This window comes from Canis lupus, chromosome 11, assembly GCF_048164855.1.
Source record: "Canis lupus baileyi chromosome 11, mCanLup2.hap1, whole genome shotgun sequence".
Lineage (NCBI taxonomy): Eukaryota > Metazoa > Chordata > Mammalia > Carnivora > Canidae > Canis > Canis lupus.
This window is the reverse complement of record NC_132848.1, coordinates 44,919,210-44,940,835: the sequence shown is the minus strand read 5'-3', so window position 1 is coordinate 44,940,835 and position 21,626 is coordinate 44,919,210. Positions and strand designations below refer to the sequence as shown.

Genomic DNA, 21,626 nt, shown 5'->3' with positions numbered 1-21,626 from the left:
GGGGCCAAGGCCGGGCTGGAAGGGGGGTGGCGGCTGGGCGCATGCGCAGAGAGCTGAGGGGCGGGGACACGGCTTCCGCCTGGCGTGACCAACTTTGGGCACCATGCAGGTAAAGAACCTGGGGGGCCGAGGCCTGGGGGGGCCGCAGCGCGTCTGCCCCGCTGGGTCCGTGGCAGCGGCAGACCGTCTGGGCTGGGACCGTGGGGAGCGCCGGGCGCCACCGGCGCAAGAAAGGTCACGCGAGCCTAGGCGGAGCGCAGGCGCAGGCGCAGTGCGGGAGGGCGGGCGTGGTCCCGCCGGGCGCCGCGGGCTGGCTACCCGCACCCCGTGGGCCTCGCCCCTAAATCTCAGGCTTTTGGGGCCGTCACGTGGCGTGTGTGAACAGCTCGCCCATCCCACCTGACAGGGTTACTTCCTGTTTGTTAATTCTCTTCGCACCTGAGCAAGTGTGTCAGGGGCCCGTTGTGTGGAGGTGGAAGCTGAGGCGGATGAGGGAAGGGTCCCGCCTGGAGATCCCATGACGTAATCGGTGTCGCAGCCCGTGTCCCCGACCCCACCCGGAGCGGGAGCCGGAGCCGGAGCCGGAGCCGGGTGAGGGATCTGTCCCATCCTCTCCCTCCCTCGCGCTGGTGTGCAGGTTGAGGTGCGCTCCCCCTCCGATTCCCCGGTTCCCAGCTCAGCCCTAGGTCCTTCTCAGTTACTGTCTGAAAATAGATAAAACCAAACCCCCTAGTTTTGTCCTCTTTTTTTTTTTTTTTTTTTTGTATCAGAAATTTTCTAATGGAATTGGACAAACTTACAGCGAAAGAAAATGAAGACATCATGGAAATTAGCAAAAGTTTCGGACTAAATGCTGCCCCTTGTCGAAGGACCCTTTGCCAGAGGTCATCCTGCTGCTTCCTAGACCTCACTGTAGTTAGGGATTCTGATGAAATCCTCGCTGGCTAAGTGGCACATGACAAATGGAGTTAGTGTGGGTTTGCTTGGGAGCTGGGCAGGATAAGCGTCTACAAATAGAGTGTGTCTACCAGAAGCCAGACACTCGGGAGTGGGGAAGAGAGAGCTCCAGGGCTGCCCTGGCCTCCTTGGCGTTCTCTGTCCCTTAGAACCCTGCGTTGAAATGTCATTTCTTGAACGCCTTCCCTGACCACCCCGTTGAAAGGATTCTGTTCATTTTCTTTTGATAGATCTCAGCAAGACAGTGACGTGGAGTTGGGGCTGCAGCCTGGCTGTTTTAGTGCTCTCTCCACAGTGCTCTTGGAGTTCCTATGCCAGACCAGGTCCATTAGCAGTGTTCTAGCCAAGCCAGGCAAAACCAGTGTTTGACTCGCTAGTTTGGGGAGCTAGAGCCCACTTTGACATGTATCCTTCTGACATTTGATCCTGGTAAATTTGACTCGTCCCAGTATGACAGTGTCTTCCTAAATGTCACATCTTTTCCTAGGCTTGTGAGGATTTACTAAGTAGGTCCAGGTAAAGGGCTTCAGAGAGTGCCCAGCACCTGGTACTCAGTAGGCGTTAGCCATTGTGAGCTATTCCAAGGGGTCTCCGTTCTTCCTCTCAGGTTGAGCTGTTTGAGAATTTGTCAGCCTAGGATCAGGCTCTCCTCCTCCTGACTCTACTGGAGCCACTTAGAACTTTACGATACTCCTATCTCCATTCTTGGGCCCTTTGCACGTGCTGGTTCCTCTGCCTGGAAAGTAATTTCTTAAGTTATCATTCCTCACGTCTGCTTCCTTCTCACTTTTCAGTGATGGTTAAATATCTACTTCTGAGACAATATCCCTACCCATTCTGTGGAATGCAGACCTCTTACAACTCTCTAGATCGACAGCTTGTTGATCATTACACTTGCCACAAGCATTTAGTATATGTTGAATGAATCACTCTGAAGCATTAATAAAAATATCAAATAGAAGCCAGGTTAGAGTCCTGGTGTGAGAATTGATACTGATTTGCACATCATATCCTGATTTTTACCAAAGGCTATTTACTGGGTGTGTGTCTTGCATGGTGAGGGTGAAATTGAATGAACAGGAAAAGAACAGGGCTGGTGGATCTTTTGACACTTTCTCAGAAATAGGCCACAGAATAATTTGGTTTGAATTCCTCTTCCCGCCACCTTTCCCATTCAACCCTTTCCCTAACATGACACCCTTTGTAGTGGACTTTGCACTCATAGTATTTTTGGTCCACTTCCCCCAGGACCCTAATGCAGACACTGAGTGGAATGACATCTTACGCAAAAAGGGCATCTTGCCCTCAAAGGAAAGTTTGAAAGATTTGGAAAAGGAGGCAGAAGAAGAAGAACAGCGAGTCCTTCAGCAGTCAGTTGGTGAGATTGCTTATATTCTTTATTTGTTCTGTCTGTGGATTAAGAAACAACTTTTTAAGCCTCTAACTGCTTTGGTAGAAGGATGTTCTGAGCAGGAATTGGGAACCAGGGATTGGAGTGCTGGGATAGACACTATTTCTGGGACCTTAAGTGTGTCACAGGCTGTCCTCTAACCTTCAACTTCCTGAGCTGTAGAATTTCCACATTTCCACAGCTTCTTGTCTGTATCAGATGAGCACCTGATAATCCTGAAGAAAATATTTCTGAGTCTTGACTTAATGCCCCATTGATCACAGGGGCCAATACTTTTGTCTTCTTCCATGTTAGAGCTAATTTAGAGATGAATTCACTAGAAAGCATTTATCCAGTGAATGTTTATTGAATAATGACTGTCTACCAGGTGTTATTCTAAGCACTGGGGCTCTTGCTGTATACAGACCAGACAAAACATCCCTGTTCTTATGGGGCTTACATTCTAGTGAGAGAGACAGACAATAAACAAGACATAAGTAAATATGGGAAAATAAGGCAGGGAAAGGGCCTGGAAAGGGTTGGAAGAAGGGTGAGTATAAATCTAGATAGGGTCAGAGAGAGCCTTACTGAGAGTGACATTTAAGTAGATGGGAGGGAGTTGAACTGAGCTACTTAAGTGAGTGAAGAGCATGTTGGAGAACCAGCCAGGAAGCCAGTATGACTAGGAAAGGGTTGTAAGTTCAGAGAGTCAAGTGGGGTCAAACCGCTGAGGACCTTGTATCTGTTATAACCAAGACTTTGGCTTTTATATCTAGTTGGGTGGAAGTTACTGGAGGTGTGAACAGAGGATTGACATGTTGACAGCACCCTCCTGTTGCTGCCCTTCCAAGTATGGAAGATGGGGAGCAAGTCAGGAAGTAGAGAGATGAGTCTGGAAACTACAGTAATTCAGGCAAGAGGCACCATTGGCTTAGACCAGTCCACTTAGTGTTGGTGGAAGTGGTGAGATGTGGTCAGATCTGGAAATAGTTTGAAGGTAGGGCCAATAGGATTTGCTGGTGGATCCTGTGAGAGCTGTGAGAAAAATGAAGTGAAGGATGCCTGTAAGGCTTTGGGCTTGAGCAGCCTGAAGGATGGCATATCCTCCAACCGAGATGAGGAAGGCTTGGTGAATAGCAGTTTGGAGCTAGGATCAGGCGCTCTGTTTGGAACATAGAAACATTGAGATTTTTATTAGTCAAATAGAGATGGCAAGTAGGCAGTTGTCTGTTTTTCTCCAAATCAGAGAAATATGGGCTGGAGGCATAAAGCCATGAGATGCAATCACCAAGGGAGTGGGTATAGATGTAAAAGGAGTCAAATCAGCCAAGGTCCAAAGGATGGGCAGTCATAGAAGTAGGAGAGAAAGCATCCTGGAGGCCAGAGGAGGACCAGCTTCAAAGAGGAAGCGGTGGTGGGTTGGATCAGTGCTATTACCCATCAGTCAGAAAGGTGAGGTCATTGTTGACCCTGGTAAGAACAGTATGTAGTGATAGAATTGGAATGGGGGAACAAAAATCTGATTTGATGTCAAGAAGCAAGAATGCTTATGGCAATAAAAATGAAATAAAGATTTTATAGCAGTTGGTTAAAAGAAAAGGGAGCTGCCTATCACTCTGGAGACCAAGACGTCCTGTGATGACCCCTTTAACTCTAGGAAGGGTGTGTGGGGGACACCCACTGTATCGTTCCATGTCCTCAAAGATAGAATTGTTAATACACTGGTCCATGGGTGTATGTACTTGAAGAGCAGACCAGGTGAGTTCAGGCAAATACAACTCTCTGGTTTTATGAACTTGGGAAACTTCTCATTCATATACTTACTATTGTGTGGAGGTAGGAGAGTTAGTCCTGCTGCATTTGTCAACATGGTTATATCTTTTTAAAACAATCTCAGGTTCTGATTTACTAGTGTAATACCTTCAGTATTTTTTATTTTAGCTTTGGTGAATGAGTTTTATTTTCGCTTGATGTTGCATGCACATCTTTAGGAGAAAAATAAAGGAGGAAAAACAAAATGCAGGTTTGTTCATCTTTTACATTTTTTGGTTTTTGCTAACTTAACTACATTCAGTGAAAACGTATGAAGATATGACTTTGGAAGAGCTGGAGGATAATGAAGACGAATTTAATGAGGAAGATGAACGTGCTATTGAAATGTACAGGTTAGTGCCACCGAGAGGGACTGTTTGGTTTTTTGTGTGGCACTAAAATGTGTGTCTTTTGAAAAGTTAGATTTCTGCCTGAGATAGCTTTTGGGAAGGACTATAATTAAGTAGTAATATTGTGGACCTCAGTGAACTGGTCTTAGACTTTTGCCACGTGGCAAATAAAGGATCTTTATAAAGGATCTGGATCTTTATAAAGGTCACTGTCTGAAAGGTGTGTGTATATGTGTAAGATGTCGCTCTTTCTCCTTGTGCTGTGCAGGCAGCAAAGGCTGGCTGAGTGGAAAGCAACACAACTGAAGAATAAATTTGGAGAAGTTTTAGAGATCTCAGGAAAGGATTATGTTCAAGAAGTTACCAAAGCCGGTGAGGGCTTGTGGGTAATCTTGCACCTTTACAAACAAGGGTGAGCTGATCTTACACACTGTCCTTAATGTTAATTTGAATTTATGTCTTGGACATCTCAGGCTTAATCCACATTGGAGGTTTGTTGTTTTTGTTTTATCATTTTTTTTTACTAGTGTGTTTTGTTGCTGATTTGCCCACACCTAATGTCTAAGTCTTCAGACTTTATTTATTTATTTTTTTAAAGATTTTTTTATTCATGAGAGACACACACACAGAGAGAGAGAGAGAGAGAGAGAGAGGGGCAGAGACACAGGCAGAGGGAGAAGCAGGCTCCATGCAGAGAGCCCAATGTGGGACTCGATCCCAGGTCTCCAGGATCACACCCTGGGCAGAAGGCAGACACTCAACCGCTGAGCCACCCAGGTGTCCCGTCTTCAGACTTTAAAATTAATATTTGTGACTAAAAATAATGCTTTTGTTACATTGTAGCAATGAAGATTGCTTTTATTGAAAAAGAATTCCGATTTACTCTTCTAGAGAAACTCTGGCATTTCAGAATCCCATGTAGTGAATCATTCTCATAGATGTCAGAGTTGACCTTTATAATAATTGTTCCAGGCCAAGTGTTGCGGTGGCCCTCCACTATTTCTCACCTCCAGCCGTATTCTCCTACTGTGCACTTGTGTGGAAGTTTTTTTTTTAAAAGCAGGAAATGCTTTCTGACCCTTTCACACCTTCTAAATCTTGAATGTTCTCTCATACAGATGGGCAAAACAATTATCTTTAACATTGAAGCCCTTTTTCTCACTTATTATTGAGTCAAATTAAATTGGATTTTGGATTTTGAGTTCTTCATTTTCCCCGAACATACTAGAAAGTTTTTTAAAAAGATGTTAATTCATCTAGGCTGGAGTACCAGAATCACTTATGAAGCTATGATGAGAGTTTACATAGGTAGAAAGGTAGTTGAGCTTTGCCCTATAGAAATGCAGAATTATAGTTGCTTCTATTTCTTTTTTATAGAGTTCCTCTCTCATCATTGTTTCCCATTTCTCTTTTACAGGATTCCCCTCTGTGCCCTCATAAATCAACACTTCAGCAGACTTGCCAGGAAGTTTCCTGATGTCAAATTTATCAAAGCCATTTCAACAACCTGCATACCCAATTATCCTGATAGGAATCTGCCTACAATATTTGTTTACCTTGAAGGTGATATCAAGGCTCAATTTATTGGACCTCTAGTGTTTGGTGGCATGAATCTGACAATAGATGGTAAGAGTCTCTTTGTGAGATGGTCCAGGGCATATGAGGGATGACCAGTGCATGTTATAAATGATGAGAGGATGTTTCTGTTGAAGAGACATGTGTTATGATGATTTGTCAAAGTTACCTTTGACCCTGTGAGTGAGTGATAAAAAGGAGGAAGCAGATTTACTCTCTCATTAGATAAGTCATTGAGGGGATGCCTGGGTGGCTTAGCGGTTGAGCATCTGCCTTTGGCTCAGGGCGTGATCCTCTGGTCCGGGGATCAAGTCCCGCATCAGGCTCCCTGTGAGGAGCCTGCTTCTCCTTCGCCTGTGCCTCTGCCTCTCTCTCTGCGTCTCTCATAAATAAATAAATAAAATCTTTGGGGGAAAAAAAAAGATGATGAGTCATTGGGGGCAGTTATAACAGCTCTCTAAGAATTCTGTTAAAAGAGCACACTGGGTTTTAAAGTATGTATATTTAATATTAATGTCTAATATCTTTTGTTTGTCCCTATAGTTGCATATGTTTTAAGTTATAGATCAAGATCTCAACATTCATTTTTTGTTTAATTCACATGAATATATTATTAACAGATGCTTAAATATGTATATACGTAAGTTGTACACATATATTGGTTATGTACGTGTATAGGTTATATGTATATGTGTGTGAATACACACACATATACACACACACCCCATTCATATTTTCTCAGTTGAATATCTTAGTGATTATTAAGTTAAAATTTTATTGAGTTCTACCTCTTAACTCCTGAAGGGTGTATCCTTTTATTCCTGAAGGATGTATCTTTTTTATTCCTTTCTACCTGTTATACGAGGTGTCAAAATACGTATAGATTCAGGATGTCTGGGTGGCTCAGTGGTTGAGTGGCTTCCTTCGGCTCAAAGTGTGATCCTGGGGTCCTGGGATCAAGTCCTGCATCAGGCTCCCCTTAGGGAGCCTGCTTTTCCCTCTGCCTATGTCTCTGCCTCTCTCTCTGTCTCTCATGAATATATAAATAAAATCTTTAACCAAAAAAAAAAAATGTATATACTCATAACATGAAAGATAGAACTTAAGGCCTGAGGGCTTTCTCCTAAGTCACTCATTATTGAAATAACATGTCTCCCTGTGCTTAAAAACATGTTACGGTATGACTCTATATACCATTTTATATAAATATATAAGGCGCTCAACTGGGATAAGTTTTAACATCTGTGCACATGTATATACAATGCGTGTTACAACAATTATGCATTATTCTAATGTTCAAAGGCATACTGCATTTCAAACTAAGTATATGTTTGCATCTTAGTCTGGTCTTTTGATATACCATGAGGGGAAAAGAGATGGGAATATAATAGTAGGTCAGTGTATTTCTAGAAAAAGTCTTACCTGAAGATTAGTGAACTTACACTGATTACTGTGTGTAAATGAACAGTAACATTAATACATACACCAATATATATGTATGTTTAGGTGGATCTAAATATATTCTTGAGTCAAGAATTGGAATCAAGGTTTTTCTTTTTTTTTTTTTTTTTTTTGTTCTAAAGAAATTTTCTGAATTTTCATAACACTCAACTCAGGTACTGAGGACTTTTTTTTTTTTTTTCTTCTTTTTCTTTCTTTTTTTTTTTTTTTCTGAGGACTTTAAATACTGGTATTATTGATCTCCATGGAGCATTTTAATTAATAGAACTTAAATAAAATTGATTGTCACATTTTAATAGAGGTGTCTAATTAACAGAGCATCACTGAAACCAGGCAGTTTGCTGTAGACTGTCTCATGTAGTTCCTAACTCATGTAGTGTCTGGGGTCTTTTCTGCAGTGGAAAATATATCACTTGATTTCACTTCACAAGGTCTCACACCCATATGGAGTTTCATTGGATCCTAAGAGAGTGAAATATAGGAATTGAGGCTTTGGTTGCTGGTTCTTTATTTTCTTGGTATTGTTTTTATTACTTGGAGCAAATTATAAGTTCTAGGATGTCATCATACATTTATCCTTTGACTCTAATAGATTGAGATACTGGAATGAGGCCTAAGAATTTCCTTTTGTTAACTAAAATTAGATGTAATGATTAGATTGCCAGCAGGACTGTGAAAAGTATTTCCTTTAAATGCTTCTTGCTGACTTCTTTCCTGGAAAATTGTGTGAGTTGAGAAACTAGTCATTAGAAGACAGGTTTAGTCTTTTTTCTTTTAATTACCGTAGATTCAAATATATATAGTATCTCATTTGATCTCCTTTTCTAAAAAAAGTACAACTGTTTTGTTTTCCTTCTTAAAGGTCTGATTTTTTTCTTTTCTAGGTGCCTTATAATTACAGCACTAAAATTATCATCAAATGTTGCTGCATAGTTCTGCTTAGATAAAAACTGGCTTGATGGGCTTGAGGGTGAGGGTCCTGTGCCGACTGTCTTAGGTAATTTGGTTTTTCTTTATCATGTAGAGTTGGAGTGGAAACTGTCAGAGTCTGGAGCCATCAAGACAGACTTGGAGGAAAACCCTAAGAAACCAATTGAAGACACTTTGCTATCCTCAGTGCGGTGCTCCATTCCCACAAGAAGGGACAGCGATTCTGAGGATGACTAAGACTGTGGCCTTGGTAATGTGCCAGACTTCCTTGATGTGACAAATCATTTGGATTTTTTTAAAAAGGAAAAAATAGAAATTCTTTTCAGCTTTTAATTTTTTTACAATTATATTTCAAATCTCACAGATCTCAAGAATCATTATTGCTGAGAATTGTGTTACATTTCTTAGAACTCTCTTTTTAAATGAATAACCTTTCCATAAATAAATAAACAAACAAAACCCCAGCTATTGGTATGGCAGATGTCTAAGTTTTCCTTACTTATATTTTAAGCTATGAAACTGTCTGTTCACCATTTATCCACATATAGCTACATAAGAGTGAATGTGAAGTGTTTTTTAATAATGTGACTAAATTATACAGTGGAAAAATTGCAAACTAAGCTTTATAGTTACATTATCATTTATTTTTGCTTTATAAGGATAGCAACAAAATTACTAAAAAAAAGATTGATAGGAAAAATTTTAGTGTTTGTCTTATTTAGAAGAAATAGGCAATCATTTTTATAAAACATTGTCTTAAAAAAATAAAAAAATAAAACATTGTCTTTTCAAAAGAGTAACTGAAAGATTCCAGTTTCTTGCCATTTTTGGTTAAATGTTTTTTTCTAGTTAAAATAATTTTTGTCTCAGCCTGAGATGTCAGTTAATCCCAATTACTGTAAAAGACCACCTTAAATTTTTTTGTAGACAGATAATAGCACATAAAATGATAAATTATATCTCGATCAGTAAAAAGCATCAAGTATTTTCTGAAGTAGAATCCTCTTAGCACTTAACACTTCTTGCCAAATTAACATTAACAGAAAAATTAGGGGAAGTGTTCTCTAATGTTTATGTTGAATGATGTAGTATTTAATCTGGGTTTGAATCTTAAAACTAAGAATTATGGAAGGCCTAGAGTTCCTTCAGATTACATTACAAAATTTATTTTTGCTGTAATTCAGAGTAACAAACAGCTGTGACCCATTTTTATCTGTCAGAAGTGTTTGTATTAGTGAATATTTGTTTTCCTACATATGAGAACCAGTGCTGGTTTTAAAAATGTACTCATCTAACAAATTTACTTTGAAGGATCTTTCATGAAATTTTAATTGCAGGTTGATACAAGTGTGGTCAGTTCTTTCACTTGCCTGGTAGTTCCATGGGTTTTGTGGGAGAGCTGCCTCCTCTGATTTTCTATTGTTAGCTGACATTAAAGTGAAATGTTGTGGGAAGAATAAAGGTGAAAATCTAGAGTGCTGCATTTGACTGAGAGCTGCAATGCATACAGCTCTTGAGAGAACACTGCTTGAGCGTGGTGGGGGGCAGTGTCCACCGTGATGGAAAACAGCAGGCTTTATTCCACTGTGGAGCTCATGCAGGATGTACTTCTAAATGTTCACTGTGCGAATTTGATCTCTGTAAGTTTGAGAACTGCCTCATCATCCTGCCTCTCTGCTGGGCTAAGGCTTATAGTGTGAGCTCAACACCAGCTCCGGGACCTCTGGATGTGGCTGGTGAGCCCTTTCTGGCCACATGGCACCTAGGCCCCAGGCAGCTATTTAATCATGCTGGCTGAACTTGATTTAAATAGAAACATCTCTCTTCTAAAATCAGTATTGTGATTTAGAACCTGAGCGGCAAATTTCTGTAAGTTAATTTTGGGAGACTTTGCTATTAGAACCTGAGCGGCAAATTTCTGTAAGTTAATTTTGGGAGACTTTGCTATTTACGACTAACTTTCTATTTCATGTGGAGCATTTGTGATGTGACAGTTGATACAATTTGATGCTTAAACATTGGGTTTATCTAATTCCACAGCAGAAACACACAGTGATTAGGGAAGGCAAACAAAAAGGATACCTAGAGTCTGTCTTCCAGTGTTCGGAGGAAAGGTTTATAGGAAGTACTAGGTAGCCCTTTTTTTAAAAAAAAAAAAAAAAAAAAGACTGTATTTACTTATTCATGAGAGAGAGAGAGGCAGACACAGGCAGAGGGAGAAGCAGGCTCCATGCAGGGAGCCCAATGTGGGACTTGATCCCTGGACTCCAGGATCACGCCCTGGGCTGAAGGCAGGTGCTAAACTGCTGAGCCACCCAGGGTTCCCCAGGTAGTCCTTTCTTAAGTGATTGGTAAGAAATGGTTCAGGAAAATTGGGATAATAATTGGGAGAAGTGAAATAGAACAAGAATAATCAAATAAAATTGATTCTTCCTTATTTGTAGAGGAAGGAAAGGCTGTAGATGAGTTGTATACTCCTATCTTATTGCAAACCTCAATTTATATCCTCACTCCCCAAGGTTGCTGACCATGGCTTCAGCAGATATCTACCACAGAGCTTCCAAGGTGGGTGGCTCAGAAATACTTCAGAAGAGTTCTACTGCATATGAAAGGCACTTTAGGAGAGTTATGAAAAGAATGTTAAGGGTGTTCTTTATCACCGATGCCTAAATTTTTTTTTTTTTTTTTTTGCCATTTGTTACCTCCAACTTTAGATTCAGTTTTCTTATGTAACGAGACCAGATTTTGACAAAGTGCTTTTCAAGTGTGACAGGCCAAATGTGTTGTGACGGTGTTGCCTACTTTAGAATCATGTTTCTATGAAATGATTTTCTCCTGCTTATGGAAACCAGTTTTTACTCATAAGTATAACCTTTTTGACAGGTGGCTTTCAACATGCATTTTTGGTACTGTTTACATTCACACAGCAGATGGTCTGTCTTCTGCACGCTGACCCCCTCCCACCACAACTCTGTGACCTCCATAGCAGACCTTGTCATGTGCACCCTATGAGGAAGCCCCTTGGCTTCCAGTCTTACCATCCCATACCGACAGAGTGGCCTGTCTTCTCCTTCTGTTCCATTTGGTCTCAAATGAGGATGTGTCTATTCTCCCAAGTTGAAACTCTCCTTCTATGCTTTTGACCTTACTCTCTCCCACATTCTTCAGGACTTTGTTCCAGCAAATTATCCTCTTGATTTCAGTCTCTCCCTTGATGGGGAACCTCAGACAAGTGAGAATGTTTAGGTTCTGTGGCAGAGACTACTACTTGCCTATCATGTATCCAGGATTCTCCAATTCTACCCCAAGAGCAATAGGATCAGCTAAAAGATTAAACTTCCAGCCTTCCTGGAGCTATGGATTGCCAGATGGACGGAGGTGGGCAGAAGTTGGCTACAACAGATGCTTCTTCAGAGGGACAGACAAATGGCATATGCCCTTTCTGGACTTAACCCCCTTCTGCTGTCTGACAGAAGTGTAGTTGTGGATGCAGCCTTCTTGGGCCAAGGGCTATCTTTATAGAGGCAAAGCTATAAGGATAATATTCCTGATGACACCGTGGAGCCACTGTAAGCCAGTTCTGGACTGCCTTCTCCAGATTTCTGTGACTGGGAAAGAAGTGACTTCCATCCTGGTCTCTCTTAGTAGCCACTGACACATTTCCTGATAGAGTCACTCACCTACCCATCACCAAAGGGAACCTCAGCCATTCTAGCTTTCTGCTCACCACTTCCACATGGCTTGAGAAAACTGAAGAGCAGTCTAGATTACCTACCTCTACTTCATCAGCATTGTCTTTCAGTAATGTCAGGAATTAGACTTTAGAGCTTTGCATTTCCAGTGTGTGAAGGACTAGATATTCTGAACAACTCATGTGATAATAACTCAAAATATTGGATAAAAGTATTTTTTAGTGTTCTAAATTGTTGCTGACAAGAAAGGAAGGCATTCTCAGAGGTCAAAAGCAGTTTAAATTCTCATGGTACGTGCGGTTTCAAAACCTCTCCAACCAAGTTCTTAAAGTGGTCCTAAGATGGTAATGCCTCTGAGCTCATTGCTAAAGCAACTGCATGGAAGTTCTTCCTGAAAGAACACAACTTGAACTTAGTCCTTAAACACACTACAGATAAACCTTCAAAGGAACGTGAGTTCATAGTCCTAAATCACAAATCCACAAATAAGGTATCCTGAATGAAAGCCAGCAGAACACAGATAATACAGTCAGACCTGCAAAGACTTAGTGGAATTTTCAGATATACAATATAAGATGAATACATTTAATATGTAATAAGTAAAGAATAAGAGTTTCTGGGATGCTGGGATGGCTCAGTCAGTTAAGCCTCTGACTCTTCATTTAGCTCCGGTCACAATCTCAGGGTTGTGGGATGAGCCCCCTTGCATTGGGCTCTGCTAATGGGGAGTCTCCTTCCCCCCTCTCTTTCCCTTTGCCCCTCTTCTAAAACACACACACACACACACACACACACACACAACATTCTCAAATCTTAAATAGGAGTTGCTCATATGAAAATTAATCCCTTGTCAAATAACCAGTATTTATTGAGAAATAAACTGGAAGAGAAAATGAACTGGAAAGTAAAGCCAAATAATTACCCAGTAGGTAACACACAGAGAAAATTGGTAGAAATGTAAAACTTAGGAAAGATGTGGAGGAGAGACAGAAGATCTAACATATGTCTTAGAGTTTTGGAAGGAGGGAATTGGAAATTGACAATATTTGAAAAGATAAAGACAGGTTTTATAGACAAATGAAAGATACCAACCTTCAGAAAGCTATACAAATCCCAAACGAGTTACATATATCAACACCTCTGTGTGTGTGTGTGTGTGTGTGTGTGTGTGTGTGTGTATAAAACTGCAGAATGTCAGATTTGTACAAGCAGTCATTGAGAACAGTCCTGTTACCCACAATAGAGTAGTAGTAGGACTTAACTGACTTAGCAGCAAGGAAAGCCAGAAAGAAAAAACACAAACTATTAACCAAGAATTAATACCCAGCAATGCTGTATTTTAGGAATGAATATGAAATTTCCTACAGAATGAGTTTGTCACCAATAGACCCATCACTAAAGAAAGTTTAGAAGATGTACAGTGAAAGATAATGATCTGATGAAAGTTCAGAGAGGTTTCACCAAGAAAGGATGGTGACCAAAATGTAGGTAAATCTGAACAAACACTCAGTACAAATAATGCCTTATTTGTGATGTTAAGAGCAAGATGGAACTAAAAAACAGGACAAAATAGGGTACAAGTAGAGGGCTCAATTGTAGTTTAAATGTTCTTAGGCCCTTAAAAAGTATTGGGGAGGTTGGTGAAGATATGCACATAAAAATATTTCTGGGTAATAGTAAAAGAAAATGAGGATGTAAATTTTAAAGTAGTGGGGGCTTGGGGTGGGGAGGGGCCTCAGTTAATTTAAAAGACCAAAATAAAGAATAAAAAGGAAAGGGCAGAACCATAGGAAGTCCAAAATGCTGGAAATAAATCTTAACACAGTAGTCACAATACATTTAAGTGGATAATACTCTTACTAGTCTTACCATCTGATCCACAAGTCATGCATGTAGCTGTTTAACCAACTGATGGGAAACATACCCACACAAACATCTGCACACAAATGTTGCAGCAGCTTTATTTATAATCACCAAAACAACCAAAATGTCTGTGAATAGATGAATGGATAAACAAATTGTGATACATTAACAGAATGGAATGTTGTACAACGATAACAAGAAATGAGCTACCAAGCCGCAAAAAACATGGATGCTAGGTGAAATAAGACAGTCTGAAAAAGCTGTATACTCTACTATTCCCATTATATGGCATTCTGAAGAAAGTGAAATTATGGAAGGACTAAAAAGATCAGAGATTGCCAGAGGATTGGGGGAGGGTGGAAGGGTTGAACATGGAATTTTTAGGACAGGGAAACTATTCTGAATGATATGATAATAGTGGAGATATGACATGCATTTACCAAAGCCCATAAACCTTTATAGCACAAAGAGTGAGTCTTAATATATGCATAAAAATTAATTCATTTAGAGAGGAGGTTCCTGGATGGAATGCAGGATGTGACAAAACAATCTAACTATTACAAATGTGTGAAACCACCTAATGGAATGGGTTTTGGGGAAGGATTCTGACCTAACCTTGGAAATGAGTCTGTAAGATGAAAGGCAAAAGTATCTGTGTATAAGCACCATGTTCCAGTTGATAGTTATTTGTCATAGCAGTATGGGTTAACAATTCTGACACTGCTAGAATATGTAAAATTGAACAATTAAATACATGGATTGCAGATGGTGAGAACCAGGTTTCACTGTTAGCCTATGAGGTTATAAATAGCAAGAAGAGGACGTTAAAATGATCCATGGAGTAAAGGATTAGAGTTGGAGATGTCAGTATAAACTCCTGTTTAGCTTAATATAGATACAGATGATTATATATTTAGGTAGTGAACATACACAGGCTAGTAAATACACTTTTTACATTGTTCATCAGTTGAAGAGGCATAAAAGCAATGGCATCCCAGTAGCAAAGACCACATATGACGCTCAGATTACTGGTTTCTAATACCTTTCTCCAAAAAGGAACTAGGGCTCTTCAGAGAATGGCTGATTCTAAAACTGTAGCAGAAAATATGTAAGATTAGCCTGGAGCATCTTGTAGCACCAAAAAAGTAAAGTGTAAGTGTTAAAAAGGGCCATCTGGGTGGCTCAGTCAGTTAAGTAGCTTGGGTTTGGATCATGATCCCAGAGGGTCCTGGGATAGAGCCCTGAGTTGGGTTCCCTACTCAGTGGGAAGTCTGCTTCTCCCTCTCCCTCTGACCTTCCCCCCTGTTTGTGCTTATGTTATCTTTCTTTCTCAAATGAATAAATAAAAAAAATTTCTTTTGGTAAATTTATTTTTTATTGGTGTTCAATTTGCCAACATCTAGAATATCACCCAGTGCTTAAAAAAATCTTAAAAAAAAAAAACAAACAAAAAACAAGCACTGCAATGAGAGGAATATGTCAAAAGAATGAAGGAGCCAATTAAAAGATCTGATGGCTAAAGCTGGAACCCTTTGAACAACAAAATAAACATTGGATTATAACCCAAAGTATAAAGTAATCCATGAGTCCATGCTGATAAATGATTGAATACATAAATGGGGAAGAAGAGACCATTTCTCATACAGAATACTAAGTAATTTACATAGATACTCTGGACTTAAGATATTCTACCTTTAAGCATGGGTTGCACATAGCGATTTCCTTCCAAAGTTTATAATATGGAAAGGCAGGTGGGAAAAGCAACCTTATAGAGACAAACACTATCTCGGGCAGGTGATCATGGTCAAAGTCAACAGTGATAAGTCATTTATTATTATGGACTCTGGATAGGATACCATGAAAATAATACTTCACTTCTTTGGTCTTCTTTACAAATAATCTGGCAAATCCCAACTGAGGAACATTCTACAAAATAGCTGACCAGAATTCTTCAAAACTATTAAGGTCATTACAGACAAAAATCTGAAAAACTGACAGCCAAGAGGAGCCTGAGAAGACAGAACTCCTAGATGTAATGTGGTGTCCCGGATTGGATTGTAAAACAGAAATAGAGTAGTAGCTAAAAACAAAAGAATTCTGAATAAAATACAGGCTTTATGAATGATTGTAAATGATTATCAGTATTGATTTGGTAATTGTAACAGATGTACCATACACACATAATATGGGGAAACTGGGTATGGGTTATTTGGGAAATCTGTACCATATTCTTAATTTCTCTGTAAATCTAAAACTGTACCCAAAAAATAAAGTTTATTTTAAAAATATGGTGGCAAATGAATTACAGCAAAATGGAAATTGAAACTACTGGAAGGAAGGTCGTGTTCAGTTCTTGACTGTCATATGTCTGTAATAAAAAGCACAAGTTTCTTAGTTTGGATCCACCCAAATGCAGAACCTGAGCCAAGGACTTGAGTGCAGAATTTGAGAGGAGATCCCAGGGTTCAGGAGGCAGGGACCTGGGAGAGAGAGAGAGAGGCAGGGAAGGGGAAAGACCAGTAAAATACTGAGTATCAGTTCAGTGCTGCAGGTAGGCAGTAGAAACTCAATCCCTTTAGGACCTCAAAGAAGCATCCAGTTGTCTACCCACTGACAGGAGCCTGAGTTGTTTATTTCCCAATCCTGCTTGCCCTTGAAGGCTGCTTCCAGGAGTTAACTCCCCTGCACTTCTTGAGTGTGCACGCACAAGGACTGAGCAAGTGTCTGTGCCTGGGAGGCAAGCTGGGGCAGACAGACACAGTGGTGTGCCTTTTAGGAGGGATGTTGGTGGTCCAAGATGAATCAGATCTTGCATGGAAGTTGGTCCTATTTCATATATTTGGAAGAGCTTCCTTCAACATTCAGACATAGAGTCTTGGCACATAATAGTCTTGTACATAGATGAATAGGGAAATAGAAGCAAAATGCATTTAGGTGAAGGCATTCCTAAAATGGCCTGAGTCCAGCTCTGACATTCCGCCAGGTTTGAGTTGGCATTTCTTGATCCAGCCAGAAGGTGGCGAGCAATAATAGCGTGATCACTGAGGCCACTTGCCTGGCCAAGAGCACCTGCAAGATGCACCCTGACCCCAGAGATGTTAAAAATGAGGGGGAACATGTGCTTGGCATTGGTGAGATGAAGTCGTTATATCTCACAGCAGATTATTTTAACTTGACCTTTCTAGCTTTTAGGTTTGAGAGCAGATTATTAACTCATTTTCTTTATTGACATTTATCATTTTTCTCTTTTTAAAAATTTTGTTTGAGAGGAAGAGAGAGAGCATGAGCCAGGGGACAGAAGGAGAGGTAAGAGCAGGTTCCCCACTGAGCAGGGAGCCCAACACGGGGCTCGGTCCCAGGACCCAGGGACCATGACCTGAGCTGAAAGCAGTTGCTTAACTGAGTCACCCAGGTGCCTCTGACTTTTAAAATACTGAAAATATGAACTTCCTAATAGGAAAAATGTTGCTACTATTCCTTACACACTGATTAAAGCAAATACTGTTTTTCTTAATTAAAAACTAGTACTGTTTTTGAAAGTATCTTTCTTTTAGAGAATTCTTTCTCTAAGAATTCCCTTAGATGAAAAATTTTTAAAGAAACATTTAAAAATACATATATATTTCATTAGGCTTCTGGGTGGCTCAGTCAGTTAAATGTCCAACTCTTGATTTTGACTCAGGTCATGATCCCAGTGTCATGAGATAGAGCCCCAGTGCACAGCACAGTCAGTCCCCCTGCCTTTGCCCCTCCCCCTGCTCATGCTTTTTCTCTCTCTCTCTCTCTCTCTCTCTCTCTCAAATAAAATCTTAAAAAAATACATATGTATTTCATAAAAAGTTGTAGTTAGTTAACAAATCAAGCCTTTGCCTTTTAGCAGATGTTATATGAAAGAAAAAATAACTTGTGAGTTTTTGTTTGATCCTGGGATTTGAGTATTCAGGTGAAATAGTATAGTATGTGTGCGCGTGCACACACACACACACACACACACACTAACACAAGCTATACTGTTCTAGACTATACTATAACTGCAGTAACCAAATCAAAGATTGGTCAACCCCAGTTCATCCTCCATATCGACTCTCGGTCCCAAAGGTTTTCTGATTCTGTGTTGGTTTCCCAATGCTACTGGGGAAAATATGTGAGAAGTACAGTACGCTTGACAGTTATTTTTCATAGTGTAAATTAATGCAGTTACCCAACTGCACTGAGGCGCCTGGTTTCCCACAGCAAGTTCACAGGAATGGGATATTCTGTTTTCAAGGGAAGCACAGCAGTGCTGCAATTTATTGAACATCGCAGGAAATGCTAGCTCCAGGTAGTACACATGAAGCATTAGCTTGTACTGCATTCCTTTTGATGATGTCAGATCTTTGCAAAGCAGGGTTTTAGCAGTTGCTGTGATAAAAGCAGGTACAGCTCAAAAACCAACATGGAGCAGGGGATGAGGGTGACAGCATCTGATCAAATTTCAAGGTTGGAGAAAGTGCAGAGCCCAACAGTCACTCACATCACATTAATAAGAAAGTATATTATTTTTCATTCAATGCTCATATTTTTCTAAACAGCTAAAGTGTTTAGAACATAAATGCTTATTAAGTTGTTTGGCCTTAGATACTGAATAAAAGAAATGATTAGATATTTCCTTTATTAGGGGTGCAGTGAAAAAATGACTGAACCATGAACCAATGGAAATTTAGGAATCTCAATTAATAAATTGGTACTCTGGTTTGTAATTAAGTCTGAAATCATGTTGGTTGATTCAGCTCCATCCTTGACACTTGATTACCTTTGGGTCAACTCAACAAAGGATATTCTTGACTGTATCAGGATGAGTACCATACCCTGAAACTTGGGGTGACTCCAAATTACCCCAGAAGATCTGATCTTCATGGAGCAGATAGCTTTTTCTTTACTATCACCTGCAGCAGAGCTGGTGGCTTGTCATGGTGCTTTGGGTTTTCTCGTGTGTAGAAAGGATCCAAGTAATATGGTTACCATCTTACCATTAAGCCAAGATTTGTAAAGTACCTAGAACAGTTTGCTGATGTTTTCTTGTTGTTGATGTAGCAATAATAGTAGCCATGATTGACATCAATATGGTCATCCTCACCAACATCCTGTTGGGTTTTTTTAAGCGTTGAGGGTTTGGCATCCTGACAAGTTTGCTCACTTGAGATTGGTTGCTGGGTCCTAATACTTGCAATTATTTAAACAACCTAGAAACTCTTAAGGTAAAGCTTGTCAGTACAGTTTGAGAAGAATCTGAAATTATTATCTTTTAACTTTCTTATTTGGGGAATTTTGGTATTTTCTTTCCTTTTATATTTCCACCATTGAATAATACTCCTTCTATAATCTACTTATTTTTTCCTTTTTTCCTGTGCTCTTTTACATTTTCTTATCATGTTAGGAAATACCCATCTCTCTCTCTCTCTCTCTGTTATCCTTTATGTTTTTGGAGTCCTAGCAAGTAAGTCTTAGTATAAAGCATTGGAGAATTTTATATTCTTACTTACATTGTGGTATTTATCACTTTCCAAGACAGTCTCCTCCATGTGGATTAAATGCTGTGTCTTGGCATTGACTTTTGTCTCTCCTAAGTCTCTACTACATATTGGTCAGTGGGGCTATCTCAGACAATTTCTCAGCCTTCTTAATGGATATACCCTCTAAATTACATGAATGGTATTAAAATGGAAAGAGGGAGTTTAAACCACATCAGGCCATGTATTGGGCTGTGTAGCATTTGGGCCATACCTCTTCTCTCTTAGGATTCTAAAATGTGAGTTCTTTTAGAATAATGTATAGCTTGTAGCAGCACGTGATCACCTTCAGAGACAGTAGGACGATTGCTGCTGGGGTTCAAGGCACATTTTCCGTTTTTCATTGTGTTAGAATGAGTATGAGAGAGAAAATAGAATCAAACAGGAGCAGGACATGAAGCAGAATGAAAGCTCTGTGAACTTGAGAACTCCCTCCCAGGCTTCTTGTTTCATCTCTCCAGGCTTGCCATGGCAGATCTTGCTGCTAATATTCATGGCAGCAAGAGGTCTTGGGAGAATGAACTTACAGTGTTAGTGGACACGTTTGTATGCTTGTCAGTGAATAGTGGAGGGGGAGGGGTGGGGTCTCTTCAAAATGAATTGTAAATTGTATAGGATCTGCCTCTAATGAGTTTGTAACATGTGGCTTATGTCACATAGGTGCTATTCCCACCTTTTCCCAGTGTCCACCTATATCTGTGACCTCACGTAGTACTTACCCTAAACCCAGTAGGCATATAGTTTAAGGAAAGAAAAAAGGAAGAGAGAAGGTAAAGAGGGAGAGATTGAAGGAGGGAAGGAAAGATGGAAAAGGAGAGGGGTGGAATAGGAGGGAGAGGAGAGGAGGGAAGAGCCTGAGAAGTTGGTTGGCAATTACTTTTAAGTTTGCAAATAGGTGGGTAAGGGAAGCTATGCCCCTTTTATCCAGGGCTTTTATTTGTTTGAAAAGGTTCAACCAAAGGGAATGTTTTGTTCATTTTTGATTGATACCTAGAGCAGAGGAGACATCTGCACAGAATTTTTGCATGAGTTAATGGCACCACAATCAGTTTGACCCCATGGTCTTAGGAAAAACTCTTAAATGGCAGTAGAGTTTAGGAAAAGAGTTTCTGTTAAAACTACCACAAAGCATTATCCTTTATTGATCAGAATTTGCTAGCGGGTGGGTATAAATGTTTACAGAAGCAAAGAAATCCACTGCCTAAAAGCTCCAAAGGGCTCTTGAAGGCCATTGTCATGCAGTGTCCTCTTTTTGAGACAGCAGGCCTGCTGAGTAAGCACACAAGAATTCAAGGAACTCAATGTGTACCCAAATAAAATGACTGCTGAGCAAAGGCTTGCAGCCGGAGAAGTGATCTCTGGCTGCATGTGTGGCTGCAGCAATGTAAATTAGCCCCTGCCTGGAGCCTGAGAAAAATCAGGTCAGGACCAGGAGTCACCGTGAGGTTGGTCTGAAAGATGCATAATGAACTTCTCCTTTCCTCAAGACAAAGCATCGATTAGTGCTTTCTTGAGGTGTACAAAATAGATGGGTTTCCCTGGAGCAAAATAAGTGGGCTTCCCTGGAGCATCTGATGGTATCTTAGCAAGGTAAGGCATAAAGGAAGAAAGGATACTCAGTGGATGCTGGGGCCTATAGTGTAGGTAGAGTTGATGCATCAAGTCTCCAAAGATTTGTGCAGAACCTAAGCACCTACTAGGTAGTTTAAGAATACACATTCTGAGCTAGATCACCTCAGTTTGAATGGTACGTGGTAGCTGTGCAACTTTGGGTAGGGTTACTTAACTTTTCTGAGCTTTAGTTTCCTTAACTGTAAAATACAGACAATAATAGCATAGGCCTCCCAGGACTGCTATAAAGGTTAATATGATAATACAAATTAATATTTGTATCTTGCTTAGGACAGGGCCTCACATACAGTAGGCACTAGGTAAGTGTTTATTATATGAACTCATACCTCAGATAATGGAGTTCCAATTGCTGCTGCTTCCCACCAACCTACCACAAATCTAGTGACATAAACAACCACTCTTTTATTATGCTCAC

At 40.2% G+C, this 21,626-nt stretch overlaps 1 protein-coding gene across 1 annotated transcript; it reads left to right on the top strand.

Annotated features, from left to right (window-relative positions):
- Positions 1-8,939, top strand: PDCL3 (phosducin like 3). Its single transcript, XM_072844501.1, has 6 exons — positions 1-109; positions 2,206-2,335; positions 4,422-4,512; positions 4,778-4,921; positions 5,927-6,135; positions 8,570-8,939. The coding sequence occupies exons 1-6, from the start codon at positions 104-106 to the stop codon at positions 8,710-8,712; spliced, it is 723 nt and encodes a 240-aa protein (XP_072700602.1). The 5' UTR covers positions 1-103; the 3' UTR covers positions 8,713-8,939.
- The last annotated feature ends 12,687 nt before the right edge of the window (positions 8,940-21,626 follow it).

Coding starts and splice junctions, on each gene's coding strand:
- PDCL3 (XM_072844501.1), top strand. Junction 4,513..4,777: donor CGTGCTATTGAAATGTACAG/GTTAGTGCCACC, acceptor TGTGCTGTGCAG/GCAGCAAAGGCTGGCTGAGT. Junction 4,922..5,926: donor TTGCACCTTTACAAACAAGG/GTGAGCTGATCT, acceptor TCTCTTTTACAG/GATTCCCCTCTGTGCCCTCA.